Below are 15,748 nucleotides of genomic sequence, written 5' to 3' on the forward strand. Positions count from 1 at the left end.
ATATGACATTTCAATCAGAACTGTACATCAGTGAGAAACCAGAAGAGAATAAAATGATCTATTTTTTATCAGCAAATAATATACCTGACATAAAAACTTCCTGAGTAAATTTATTTGACCAAATTGAAAAAGTTAAAAATAATTTAAGCTTTTCTTAGTTGAGTATCACATCTGTAAATCCCGAACTAATAGAAAGAAAACATTCTGAAAATTCAGATTTTTTCTACTTTTGTGTTCTGCTTTTGTGTTCTGCTTTGTTTTGAAAGAGGATAACTGGGCGGGAGTCCTGGCATAAATTTCAAATGTCAAAGGTCACTTGTGACACTTTTAAATCATGACGCAGTGACCAAAGAGACAAAGCAATAGCTTGAGGGGGCAGTGGTCACCTATTGAACTGTACCAACCCTGTGTTCGTATCAGGCATCAAGCACTGCAGTTTTATCCGGCATCAATCACAGTGTTTGTATCCAGCATCAAGTTGTGGATTTGTATCCAGAATCAACCCTGTGTTTATATACAGAATCAAGCGCTGGGCCAGTTTATTTTCACACTATGACAAGCCACTGAAACTGTAATGAAAGTGTTCAATGGCAGCATTAAGCTGACAAAGACACTGATAATATCAAATCACTATAGAGTTTTGAAATTTTCAGATCTCTGTTGCACTGTCAATACATTTACATATATATTCAGTGGCATTATCAATATGTTCATATGTAGTACTGTATATCTATCTTGGATCTTTGAAGGCATGGTACTTTACTTTTGTGAACATTTCTTTAACAAAGTAAGCAATAACTGAAGTATTCTATTTAAGACTGGATGTTGTATTAATGCTTGATCAACTCTAATACATGAATTATTTCCTTCAATAGTAAGGAATTTTAAATGGTTGGCCACACAAAGCTAACAAACATCCACTCTAAAGCACTGCTATGGGTGATGTTATTCAAACAAAGGTCAGCTAGCAGGAAATAGATCACCGGGAAATATCTTTCTATTAAAATTGTCACCAGCTTTGGTACAATACTGCTTTACTGGATCAGTCATATGTCATGATGTTTCCATGAAAATGAAGAGATTTTGTGAAATGTTAAGGTGATAATTGTTTCCATGGTTATTGGGTCATGTTATCACACTTACAATTGGTAAACAACAAAACAATACCTGTCATGGGTAAATCAATATACAATGGATATTAAAGAACATGAGAAGTGTTACAGAGGGTCAGAATCTGTTAATCTATTGTTGTCTGTAATCTTGAGGGAAAATGAGAATTATTTATTTTGTGTGTATGGCATATCTTGATGTCCTTGTGGAGAATAAACTATAAATATCTCAGGAAATAGTATGACAGATGCACACAGTTCAAGACCACATTATTTTTAGACACACAGTGAAAAACAAACAAATCAAAAGTGGTGATTGTGTTCTGATAAAGAGTCACCTCAACAGTGTGCTGTTTTAGAGTGTAGGTGATTTTTCAGTTACCCTTGTGTGGCATCACTCTATCATTAGGGTTTGTAATAGTCTGTGTGGCATCACTCTATCATTAGGGTTTGTAATAGTCTGTGTGGCATCACTCTATCATTAGGGTTTGTAATAGTCTGTGTGGCATCACTCTATCATTAGGGTTTGTAATAGTCTGTGTGGCATCACTCTATCATTAGGGTTTGTAATAGTCTGTGTGGCATCACTCTATCATTAGGGTTTGTAATAGTCTGTGTGGCATCACTCTCTCATTAGGGTTTGTAATAGTCTTGTGTAGCATCACTCTATCATTAGGGTTTGTGATGGTCTGTCTGTCTGTGTGTCTTGTGAACTCTGATTATTATTGATAATTAAGGTATTGATGATTGTTATGAAGTGAGCAAAGCATTCTGGGTAATGAGTCCTTGGTAATGAGATCTCATGGAACAGCGTAATCAGAAGTCAATTCAAACAGTCATACACAGACTGGCACAATACATCGATATCTGTGTCTGTTTTCATGTAAGAACTTGTTAGCAAAGCTTACAGGGGATTGTGTTGTAATAACAATGTTCATGCATAAATGTTGCTGTGAATTATCTATATTTTATTTCTGTAAACAAAGGCTAAGAGTTGATTTACTGATTGAAATGCATAATGGATCAATCAGAATATCAAATACTGCAGGTCACTATGAAATTGAATGTTTAATGAAATATTGTGATTCCACAGCTATGCCTGGCTGTTTCTGACAAACTTCAAGTCTTCTTGATGGCCACTGAGGGCGATGCTGATGAAGTCATCACACATGTTGCAACATCTCTCAAGAAATACTTTCCCAACACACCATTTGAGTAAGTTATATCTTGATTCCTATCCATGTTTAGGTTATACTATACATCATTCTAATCGGGGAAGGACAGGCATCTTTGGAAAGGGACTTTGGAAGTGACATTGACTTTGCCAATACAGTGAAACGTGTCTAAACCGAACCCTGTCTAAATTGGAAACCTGTCTTGAAAACTTTTCCAAGTCCCATTCCAATAGAACTCTATGTTAAAATCACTTCTATAAACTGAACACTTGTTCAAACCGAACAATTTTCTCAGTCCCAGTAGGGTTTGCTTTAGACAGGTTTACATGTATTAAGCTGATTATTCATACAGCAGAATTGTGACCGTGAAAACTTTGTTATGTTGTTTTCTTTTCTTTAAAAAGTATATGGCTCATTACCACTTTTCACTAATTTGGCTGACGGGGAAATGATGCTGTCTTGCAGGTAAAGGGACATGTCTTCTAGCAGAGTGCATAGGTTGGCATATTGTACACATGTCAATGTTTGTTAATCAAGAACACAATTAGTTATTAATTCAATAAATCCCAGTATCAGAGGAATGAACTGCTTTAAATTTTGTCAAAGTCAGTCCTTATCACTTGAAATCAAGGTGGAGCCTTGTTACTATTGGTGTTCCAAATTTGACAGCTGAAAAGTCATGTTTAGAAATAACTCATTAGAAACTCTGTCAGTTGTATGAATATGCAGAAGGAAAAAACAGTAAATTCAAATTAAAGAGTGGTTTACTTCCCAATATTAACAAGAAATATAAAGAGATACATATCAGGAAACAATTTGTAAAAATACTGTAGATGTTTTCATGTGGATGATTTTCATAAATTTGGATTGATGTAAAATATCTGATGGCTTCTCACACCAAGGAAAAACAAGACATTAAGTCTTGTATAAGGTAAGACTGTCACAGTGACAGTGTTTAGAGAAAGGACAAGTTGTATTTGATAAGATTATTACATATAAGGGTGTTGAGCCAGCCTAAGTGAAGTGGTCTATGGTATACCAGTATGCGGCCAGCCTAAGTGAAGTGGTCTATGGTACATCCTGTAATTCCAGTGAAGCAATGATTTTACAAAAGCTGGAAACTCATCATCTTAAATTTCTCAGCAGATATGATTGTAGTTGTACATTAAATGCAGGTGGCATGCCTTCGAAACATTCTGTAGGGCAGCTTTTGAGTTGTGTACATGTACAGTACAGTATGTCAAATTCATTACCCTGCTAATGTCTAACATTTGACTGTTGTTACAAATGTAGACGCTGTCAGGTAAAACTTGCTGCACACAAGAGAGAAAGGACAGGTTGAAAAATGTGCCTCATTAGCATTCATCATGTGATTCAAGTTCAGTACATTCAAAGCACATTAATTAATTCAGATATGTACATGCTATCTCATATACACTGCTATTGTCAGTTCTGTATTAAAATGGAGTCATATTGTTTGTTATGATCTTACAATGTTGAAGATCAAACATTGGCCTTAACTGTAACGGTAACAAAAATGTACCACTGTGTACATTTGTAGCAAAATTTTATATAATTATAGTGTGTATTTACATAATCCTTTGTATGTTAATGTTGTTCTGTAGGGGGTATTTTAGTCTCTAGGAATCAACCTGTTCTTTTTAGGTTGATATTTTACCCAGTGATTCAATGTGGCCATGAATTAACGTTGTAAGCGAAGTCAATCGTTGAAAGTTAAAAAGACATATTGATGATTTTATTCTCTGATAGAGGGAATATGCTGATGACATTAAAATTTAGTGTTTTGTAAGACTTTTGAAATTCTGTGTACAGTGTATTCAATTACAATCTGTTCTGACCAGGATATTTTCTCATGCTTTTTCAAAATGAAGGAAATTTGTGAAAATGGTGACCTTTGACCCAACTTCAAGATATGATGTGATCAAGGATACAGTGGATAAATTGACTATTACAGATCAAGGTCCCTGTGGAGGTTTCTCCAACATGTATGCTTGTATGTGTGATTATCATCAATTGCCGTACAGAGAGGAGATAGCCTGGGTGAGTTATTACCATTCTAGTCTGATCAGTATTACCAGGCATTGAATGTCTTTACTTTCTGTCTCAGTCACAACATGGCAATTGTTTCACTGTCACCCGATATGGCTAAATAAAGAAATATACATGTATGTATTTCCGGTAACCTGACCTATCGCATTTAAAACCTTCAAACCCTAAACTCTTTTTGCATTTTTAAATACCACACATGATTTTGCCAAATTTTGTCTTTATGTGATTGCACCCAATTAACAGTTAAAAAATAAAAGATTCTGACAGTGCTACCCTATTTGCTCTAAAAGCATATTACCTGAAAGACACATGACTTATGTTTTTGTCTCTGTTTGCTGAATGGAATTAAACAAGTGTGTCATTTCTCATTTATCCACATTAACAAATGGTGACGTGTGTATACCTTGCATTGAAATTATTTAACTTGATTGCATTTGATAAGCTGGATAATCTGTTTGGCATTTCAATATGGAAATGAGTCATCTCCTGCAATTCCTGCACTGAACACTGTGCTAAATGAATATGAGGAAAGATATGTTGCATATATCAGTGAGACAATGGTTCTCTGATTTGTGACTAATTTACTGAGTGCATGTGAACACTCATTAAGATACATCAATCATGCAAAGTACGGTACAGGGGTCTGTTTTATTGACACTAGTCTTTGCGTTATTCATTCCTTCTGAAGTGGGAAGTTTTGGAATATTATGAGAAAATCAAACATTTTTGTAAGTGCACATGGTGTTTTGAAAGTTGTGACAGCTGAGAACAGAAACTGTAATTGTGTGTTTTGATACGGATAGCAGATCTTGTAAATTAATATCAACGTTTCCGTTTTCTATTCAAATATACAGTGTACCGGTACACCTAAATTGTCAAGCTGTCATCATAAATTGATTGCTACATTAAAGCACATGTGTAACAATTCCCCTCTGATACATAGATGAGTGAATACATGGATGAGTGAATATTTGATCTTCAAGCATGAAACTCTAGATTTTGTACACATGTTGTGTTCATGTCACAACATGCAATTCTGCTGGCCAAAACCTTGATTCAAAGCCATGATAATAAGCCTTTTTTCAAAGCCATGATTCAAAGCCTTAACCCATTCACCACCATGGTTTGGCCGTAACCCATTTGTTATCAATGGTGATTGTGGGCCTGTTTACAGGGAATTGGGGGTAAACAGGTTAAAGGTAGGGGACTCATCCCAGGGATGAGTTTGTTCTAGTCTGTAAGAGGATTATGAAGGTGTCATAGCCTTTTGTTTTCCATTGAAATTGTAAGCTAGTAAGTAAATTTCCTGGCAAGACAATCTGATACCTGAACCATGCCATTTTAAATCAAGGCTTTGATTCAAAGCCTTGAAGGCTTTAATTCAAAGCCATGATTCAAAGCCTTAATGGTTGCGGTGAGATAATGTTTATTATAAACATGATTAGTGCATAGTTTTGTCAGTTTTCTGTTTTGTTGTTATGTATACCATGTACTTTGTCAAAAACCTAACAAGGCTGACAACAAATTTATCATCAACATTTCTAAGGTTTCTCGATTTGCACTTGTGACAAAAACAACCTGCATTCATTTGATGGTCATTTACATGACATTGTTGCTGGTAATCTGTTTTAGAAGGGAAATGACATTAATTATGAAACACAGTGAAAACAAACCCTTCAATCAAGCATGTCAATGGCATTTGCATTTACAGTGTCTCTATTCAGAGAAGGAGAAGGATTGACAGAAATAATGCATGCAGTAAGATTTTTAAAAATCAATGACTAACAGAGACACGCCCACAATAAAAGGAAGAACAAATATTTAGTTTTGTAAGCCTGGAACGATATTTGTATTTGTTGACTTGCTGTGTGTATCAGTAAATTGTAATTAGTCTTTTAGTATCAATTTGCTACTCACAATTAATATTATCACATTTTATCATTTATCAATGTTTATTATTAAGTTTGTGTGTCATTCCATGGCCACCATCATTTTCAATCATTGAAGACATTTAAACCAATGGACATACATCTGTGTTAAAAAGAATGTATAAATGCAATATACATATACATATATACATGTGTGTGTATATATATATAATTAATATATATATATATATATATATATATATATATATATATATATATATATATATATATATATATATATATATATATGATATAAATATATAAAATGGACTTCTGTGTTAAAATGAATGTATAAATGCAAATATATATATATATATATATATATATATATATATATATATATATATATATATTATATATATATATATATATATAATGAATTTTTGTTGCTATTTTGTAGGATGTAGATACTATATATCTGAGTCAAGACACGAAGGAGATGTGCTTAAACGACTTTGATCATCTTGAAGGAAGGTATTAACATTTATTATCTACCATATATTTTGTGTTTTGCATTTGTTGAAAAGTCATTTCTTATAACGGATATGTACCAATATTTCATTATTGCAGTCATATTTTCTTTACAAACAGCAATCAGTAGTTAGAAAATATTTTCTGCTCATGCATTGCATAAAACATTGATAAATTTTGTGTGACATTAAAATTTGATTTTACCTGCAGATGACCTGTTTATATTGATTTTATTTAGTTGAAAGAATGGACATGATACAGTTAGCTGGTTACAGTTAGAGTTATATGTGTACTTCAATTCAATTTACTTGGATTTTAATATCCATTTGATGGTGTTCAGTTTTGGACATGTTGTTCTTTCATCTGAAATGTACCATACCACACTCTCTGTCAGTGTGTGCTGAGTAATAAAAGATTGATTGATTGATTGATTGATTGATATTAAACTATGTGTGCATGTTCATATTGAAATCTGCGTACAAATAAAGTTGACCTAGAGTTTAAATGCCATTCAAAAGGATAGACACATTAAATATTGGTTTGAAATGAAATGAAATGAAAATGCGAGCATTTACATCATTTATATCATGGTTAAGTTTTTTGTGACTTTTAAAATTGTTTCATTGTTGGAAGTAAAAAAAAAGGAAATAGTGTATAAAACTACAATTTAGAAAATCATGTTGAAAATGTAAGGGCCATTATGTTATCAATGCCAAACTACAATTTAGAAAGTCATGTTGAAAATGTAAGGGCCATTATGTTATCAATGCCATGACCAAAACTTTCTCCACTGTTTTGGATAAAATTTATGGTATTGTTTATAACAGAAAAGTGGATAGAAAAATTGAAAATATTGACAGTGGAACTGAGGTAGCAAAAAAACTAGTCTAAATGCAGTTTGTATACAACCATAGAGAGAAGACAATGTGAAGAAATGCAACAAATGTCAGCGGCACACATAGTGTACACATTCGCCATAGTTGTTTAACGCCAAAGATATTTTTCAAATCTGTGTAATTCCTGAATTTGTGACCATGAGGTTGAAACAGGCAAACGGAGGTGCCTAGTGAAGGTTTAAACATTGATTTGTAAAGATATTTGTGATTCTGGTTGAGTTGAATTTATGAGGAAGTTACTCCAAGTCATGCCTTGTTTACACAGCTCTGTTAAAGCCAGACAGGTGGACAACATGTGTCCAAAAAAAGACCTGTGAAATCATGTTTGCATCATAAAAAGTATTTTAAGAATGTTCAGAGTACTATCAGTATCTTTGTCAACAAAACAAGGAAATGGACCATGACATTCATAAAAGTAATACCCTGACATACTAACTATGATTTGTTTGCATAGAAAATGACATTTTATTTTACAGTGATATTTATCAAGAGATAAGAGATAGATGCAAAAATTTCTCAAGGGCATTGTTTAATAATAGTAATAATTTTAATAATAATTTATTTGTAAAGCGACAAACTCCACAGAAAAAGTGATCACAGCCGCTAAAAGATACATTACAATAAGAAAATGGATAACTAATAAAAATATAATTGATCGAGAAGTTAAAAACGAGCAAAATCATAATAAAGTCAATCAATAGAGAAAGCCAACTTAAAAAGGTGTGTCTTGAGCGTACGTTTAAAAGTAATAAAATTATTACAAGAACGAATGTTCACTGGAAGCTCGTTCCATAAAATTGGGGCTGCAGAACAGAACGCCCTATCACCATACTTTTTTGTCTTGGTCATGAATGTATTGAGTCTAAAATCGTTGGCAGAACGAAGTTCGCGCCTAGGTACATAAAAACTTATTAAATCTTTCTGATATTGTGGACCAGCACCATATAAACATTTAAAAGTAATAATTCAAATCTTGTAAATGATACGCTGGTATACAGGTAGCCAATGAAGTTCCTGCAGAAATGGTGTAATATGATCAGAACGCTTTGACCGAGTTATAACTCTGGCTGCTACATTTTGAACATGCTGAATGCGATTAATCAAATACAGTGGTAAGCCATACAGCAAAGAATTACAAGAATCGATACGTGAGGAGACAAGCGAATGGATATTAAAGTTGTTCAGTGGCAGATCTGGATAGGTACTTACGAATGAGGGCAATGCGTCGAATATGGAACATGGAAGAGCGACAAATATGACTGACATGAGATTTCATAGTGAGACCGGAATCAAGAATGACACCAAGTTTAGTGCGTCGTCTGATAAAAATGCATCAAGGAATTCCTCGGAAACTCTGGCCTGAAGCATTCTCTTTGATGTGTAAATATGTAAAAACCTTGAAGTCTACTGGCATAGTGTTTTATTGTGTACTAACAATGCAATACGAGTGCAAAGCGGAATGTGATAGGATCCTTTGAGATATGGATCCTACATGTGAAAGAGTTTGAATAAAACAGGTGCAGGTAACACACATGGTTTGATCTCAGTAGGAATCCAAAGTTTTATTACCAGGAAATAAACTCTAATATCAATGAAGCATGCAGTGTTCAATTACAGTCTTGACTACTCATGCAAATGGATTTCAGTTGACTTTTGATCAATTGAATTTATTACAAAGGTCAATAATTTGAATTGCTATTGTACACAGTGGTATTTACCAACATATCCACAGTGTATGCTTTAATAACAAGTTAATATAGCCTGTGTTAAGTGAAGGGGAATGTAATGTTAATTGTCATAAACTGATATATTGCGTGACCTCACATACAAGTGATATTAGGTACCTGAGAATTTCAATTATCCAGTGTCCACTGAAGGGTAATCTAATGAGTGTACTAACATTAATATCAATGGAAAGACTGAATTGCTTTGTGAGATGATATGAGATAAGTAATTGCAGGAACTTCAAACCATTAATTCTCAATAGGTATATCAAAAACAATTATTTTCCAAGCAACCAGCTAGATCAGGATCGCTTTTGATGTTGATACCTTTGTAGTAATGCCATTCATGCACAGCGCCCTCTATTATCACCATATGACACATTGTAGAGACATGTCACATTGCTTCAGATGAATGTACATACCATAGAAGAGCTTGTATTTTCCGATAATCATGTGGTTACTGTTTTGTGAAATATGCAGCAGTGAGAACAGGAAAATAATTCTAAGATGACATCATTCTGATAGGAGAACCCGACTGTACAGAATTTTAAAATGATAGAAATTAGACTTGCAAAATGTTTTGACATGTGAAACAAATGGTAATGACAAGCCACTCATTTGAAATTAATAGCAGAAAAAATATCAAGGATCAAATTTTTGACAACAATCAGAAAAGTAATCGAAATGATGAGATTCTTGAAATCAAGATTAGTTGATGCTGTGCAAAGTTTAGAGAAAGATCTTCACAGTGTGTGGACTGAACCGAGATCTAGTTTTAATTCCATGTGACAATACTAAGACTGTTCATTTGCATGTAGCTGTCTTGTCAAATTGCATTATTTTGTGACTGTGACATAGTGCTATGTCATTATTATTGGTGAGCTGTTGTATCTGTCTAGTCCTACGTGTATCCTTGTCAGTTTCCAGCTAACCATCACTCTATGTACTGTAGCATAGTGTACCATATAGTGGAATAAAGTAGCATCTTAGATTGTATGGTAGTACTCGCTGCCTCCAGTCTTGTTTACATCCCTTCAGCAATGGAATACCAGCCTTGCTGGCCCTGATATGCTACCAAATGATTGACAATACCATCATAACTCAAGTCATGTCACAGTGACTTACTTATAGATACATAGGCTTCAGGAAGAAGACCGTGAATAGCTAGCTCTGTGACAGTTAGCTCTGTGCCTTAAACAGGGTGACCAAAGACTGCAATGTTTCATGCATTCCAGGTTGCTATCAAGACTATAAATACAAGTATATTGAAATTCACTGTTGTATAAGGATCTATCTCCAATTATTTCTGATCATCAAAGCTTTGTATAGTAATTTTGCTGGAGACAGTACTTGATAGTATGTATATACATGTAGTGACCTCGTAAATGCATCATGTTAGATGATCAGTATGTAAATATATGACAGTAGTGATGATGTCACTAAAGATTTTGCTCTTGATGTCATCAAAACGTGTATCATAAGCCAGGTTCACAGAATAATTTGAATTCCTTGTTAACTTTGATATTCTGTTCAATATTTCTACTGTTTTCAGGGATTTGATACCGGTGATAGCAGCGTTAAGTTACAATCAGTGGTTCAATAAAATATCAGCCAAGAATTTTAGACTGGTGAGTAGAAATTAAAATCACAAAAATAAATCAAAATATTCTTATGTGCTCTGTAAATGTTACATAATGAAAAGACCTCATCTCCATGAGTTGAAAGTAAACACAATGGTAGAATCTTTATCAAGCTGTGATTATCAACATTTGCAAAAGATTGAGGTCAATGAACCTTAATCTGCATTTCTCTGGTTACCTTCTTCAGTGCATGTGTCCTCTCATCTAACTGGACACACTATTGATTCTAGAAAGTTTTCTGCAATGCAAGGCTGGGACTGAAGCAAAGAAATTTCCTCAAGAGACTCAATGATTTTTAGTTCAAGGGCACACTTCTCCCAGGGACTGGAGAATATTGAATGCCAAATGTATATTGGACACACTCTGGTCACTGTCAAATTCCCATTTTCCGCTTCTCCTTTCTTGTGGTGATATTTTTAACTTTACTGACACCATCTTGTTATATTTGTCTGAAATTTCGTAATTATCATTACAGCTGCCTGAAACTGCCAAGCAGATTGTCAAAGTACTGATGAAAAATCCAAACATTCGAGAACTTGAACTTGAAAATACAGGAATAAACAGATGGTTAGTAAATCTATAAACACTCAGTCTCTTTCCAATTATCATCATCTGGCCTTCGTTCAGATTTTCTTTCAAACACACCAGTTTTGCTTTTATCTTGTCTACTTAGTTGTAGCAGCTCTCCTGGAATATCATCTTTGTTTTTTATTGTGTTACTGAATAATACACATTGGAAGACAGCTTTGTAAAATCATTTGAGAAAACATTCAAGTATTTTTCCTGAATGCCAGTGATAAAATATTAACAAATCGTTCTTTAGTTATACCATTCATGTATATTGACTCTCTCATTGTCAAGATACCATATGTACCAACAATTATAATTGATACAAAAACAGAAAATGATCTCGAACAAATTGCATTCTGCAAGCAATGCATTCAATCCAACATGAATAGAATAGAATATAATATTCAATTTCAAGAAATTGTTATGTATGATAATGTCTGGACTAGTACCATAATATGACTGGTACTGTAATATAATAAGTTCAGCATAGTACCATTCTCCCTTAAACAGGATATGCAAATTAATTTGACTTTTTGTATGAAAACCTGATATTATTTCTAATAGTGGAACCTGGCATGATTTTCACAGTCCACATTTCATGAAACCTGACATATCCCATGTGTACATTTCATGAAACCTATGTCTACATTTTATAAAACCTGACATAACCTATGTCTACATTTCATGAAACCTGACGTAATCTGTCTAAATTTCATGAAACCTGACATATCCTATGTATACCGATACATTTCATGAAACCTGATGTAATCTATGTCTAATTTCATGAAACCTGACATATTCTATGTATACATTTCATGAAATCTGACATTCTGTGTACATTTCATGAAACCTGACATATTCTATGTCTACATTTCATGAAACCTGACATATTCTATGTCTACATTTCATCAAACCTGACATATTCTATGTGTACATTTCATGAAACCTGATATATTCTTTGTCTCCATTTCATGGACTCTGACATGATTAACGTTTCAGGGAGTTTGGACAAGAACTGGCGTTAGCACTCCAAGCACCATCCAGCCTTCAAGTGTTGAACCTCAAGGGTAATCACATTGATGACCGTGGTGTACAGCATCTCTCAGCAATAATTACCAAGCTGTCTGATGGAATGACGGAGTTGAATTTATCAAACACAAAAATTACCGCCAAAGGTAGAGGTATTTATCCAGAATCTCCTGCTTGCCAGCATGCACTTAAAATAGTCTCTATTGCTCTGACACTCTGTCATCTAGTAAATACATATTGCAAGCAGCTTAGTACCTTTCATGAATTTGCACCTTTTTTTAACACTGACTTTTTGTCTTTGTGTGGTACTTTGTTGTTTTGTTGTTGTCGTTGTTGCTATGGAGTGAGATAATTGTGACATCATTCTTCATACAGTACCTGTTAATACTGATTTGAGAAAAGTTGCCTCGTCATTCTTGCAGCCGATTCTAAGTTTCACAAAAAATATCCACTATTTAATTTTCATGACACTGTCTTAATTTTGCTCTGCATCTGTACTTGAAGACATGCATCTGTGGTTGAAGAACTACATTACATACTGTTATATGATTCACAGAAAACAGCATTTCTTTCTACTACTGGTAGTAAACATTTTAAATTATGTGTGAGGGAAGTTTGATAAAGGAAACGATACGGACCCCAGTGAATTCATGCTAAGTCTCATCAATATCTAACTGTAATCATTTCCTTGTTTCTTTTGTAATGGTACATTTAAAGCCCCAATAGCTGTAATTCTGTAATAAAAAGATCTCAAAATATCCTGAGTTTTCCAAGAGTTTTCTTTGAATAAGACCCATTAAAGACTGAAAAAGTGTATAATACTGTTATAAGTGCCAAAAATGACATGTAAATTCAAACGTTAAACATCATTTTAGATTTCCTGCCATGTTCAAAAACTAATCATATGACAGAGAAAATAAAGATTACAACAGCAAAATGTTAGCCATCGTGTATTGTGCATTCAAGTAAATGGCTTCATGCTTGTTTCTGGTATGATCACCATGTGTACGTGCAGGAAATATTGTTTTTTGCACTTGTCCATGAGGGCGCCATTTTATGAGTGCGGCACCCGTTTATTATTCAGCCTGTTAAAACGTGTACACATGGTCGAAATCAGCGAGCAGTGATACTTCTATACATGTCCTTCAGTTAGAACATTTACACGAACCAACTTTGGTTTGAAAAAAAATTATGAAAATAATGCATAAAATTTCCAGCTATTGGGGCTTTAAGTACAGTTCATGAATGGCCTTTGTTTTTGAACAATATATGGATTGAAATTTTATGATAAGACACATTTCATAAAAGATTGTGATCATTGAACAAGTGAAAAAGCTTGGTTTTACATAATGAGTGAAAACTTCTCTGAAACATAAATGTGTAGTATCAAGCACTGATAAAAGTGACCACAGGAAGTCTAATGAAGTGTATGAGTTGGAATCAAAAGCACAGATGAAAACCTACCCCAGCAAGCCTAAAATTTGCAAGTGATGGTTTCAACACAATGATAGGCTTTGATGATGCACGTGTTCATGTTACAGTGTCATGTGAAAAAAACCAAAGATTTCCATGAATAGTTGTATGATACTTTGTACATTTTGTTTTCATAATGTGAAACGTTTAAAATTACTAGAAGGCACTGTAAGTATTGTGATGTCTAGACACAGCAACATACTTTGTAGTTCCCTGTATTGTATGAATGCATTATGAACTTATCAAATCCCTCTTTCCTCATGTCCTAAAAACTCTAAAATACGTGACAAATCACCGTGTGTTGTGTTTCCTATCCTGCTTGCAATATGAATGAAGTATATGTCTTTGTCTGTGAAAGCTGATCCTGTGTAAATGTTCCAAACTTTGCCTGAATGTTAGACACACAGTGCAATGTTACAAACTTTGCCTGAATGTTAGACACATAGTGCAATGTTACAAAGCACCAACAAAGCAAGCAAACTGCTGTAAGTTGCTTCACCCATAGTAGTTAGTGACCTTTACTATAATGCAGACAATCTTAATATTATCAATGAGGATGATGGGTCATCAGACCATGATGGGAAGTTTTAAATTTTCATTTCTTCAAAAAAAATAATTTGCCTGTAAACACAAAACATTGATTGAATTACAGTGTTTCTATGAGTGGATATTTTTTATTCAAATCAGTTTTCAGATTATGCTGTCATGTGATTATAAAAAAATAAGTTTTTCCCTCAATCAAAAGTCGTTTTCTCCTTTTAAACACTATGATTACAGGGTTCTCAAAAATTTTTGAAGTAGGCGGAAAATTCAGTAAAGTAGGCGGTTAGCTTCTGTGCGCAACCAGAATCCCTGGGCGGGCGGGGGAGACAGTTCTGAGCAATTTCATGCATTCTTATACAGTGTATAAAAGGCTATTCCAACATATACACAGGGGGAGGGTTTCCTGTGTGCAGGAAATTTTAAAATTGAAGGCATTTTGGAGTAATTTCATGCATTATTGTACTGTACGGAAAGACCATTTCAGCATGAGAGTGTTAAGGATTATTTTTAAATTTGAAGACATTTCTGAGCAATTTCATGCATTCTTATACAAGTGTATAAAAGGCTATTTCAACATACACAAAGGGGTAGAGGGTTTCAGGGACGGGGTCCATGTCCCTGTGTGTGGGCAAGAAATTTTTAAATTTTGAAGACATTTTGGAGTAATTTTATGCATTCTTGTACAGTATGTAAGACCATTTCAGCATACAGAATAATCATTATCATTGCCAATTACAACATGTTTTCAAGGGATAAAGTTTAAAAAAGTGAGAAAAATTAAGTTGATATCACTCGGGCCTGTCAACTGCATTCAGTTGACATGGATAATAGCAAAATTTCACCAGACTGTTGTGTAGAATTATGTTTAGCTCATGACTTGAACAAACATTTTGAAATACATCATAGAATAGGGGTTTTCACAACCCAGAAAACGATCCGCTAGAATCCTGACCAGCCTGGCTGCACAAAGTGTTTTACTGATTTAAATAAACTTGATTGAAGATACAGTAAAATCAAAGAGTTTATTCAATTCAATGAATTATAGGAACACAATTTTCAGTGATTTTAATTCACTGTACTAATTTCACAATAAAACGAATCCGCGAGCTGATTATTGATT

The 15,748-nt window shown here is 34.0% G+C and overlaps 1 protein-coding gene across 4 annotated transcripts in view; it reads left to right on the forward strand.

Moving 5' to 3' along the window:
- The window catches only part of LOC139148486 (F-actin-uncapping protein LRRC16A-like), a 98,081-nt gene that overhangs the window by 27,073 nt on the left and 55,260 nt on the right, over nucleotides 1-15,748 (forward strand). For 3 of the 4 annotated variants that reach the window (XM_070719959.1, XM_070719958.1, XM_070719961.1), the window contains exons 5-10: nucleotides 2,203-2,324; nucleotides 4,177-4,345; nucleotides 6,683-6,756; nucleotides 10,926-11,001; nucleotides 11,489-11,580; nucleotides 12,583-12,764. In XM_070719959.1, coding sequence (XP_070576060.1) covers nucleotides 2,203-2,324; nucleotides 4,177-4,345; nucleotides 6,683-6,756; nucleotides 10,926-11,001; nucleotides 11,489-11,580; nucleotides 12,583-12,764 — 715 coding nt within the window. The remainder of the gene's footprint in view (nucleotides 1-2,202; nucleotides 2,325-4,176; nucleotides 4,346-6,682; nucleotides 6,757-10,925; nucleotides 11,002-11,488; nucleotides 11,581-12,582; nucleotides 12,765-15,748) is intronic. The other variant, XM_070719960.1, reaches the window with a different exon arrangement.

The sequence above is a fragment of the Ptychodera flava genome, chromosome 13 (assembly GCF_041260155.1).
Source record: "Ptychodera flava strain L36383 chromosome 13, AS_Pfla_20210202, whole genome shotgun sequence".
Taxonomy (NCBI): Eukaryota; Metazoa; Hemichordata; class Enteropneusta; family Ptychoderidae; genus Ptychodera; species Ptychodera flava.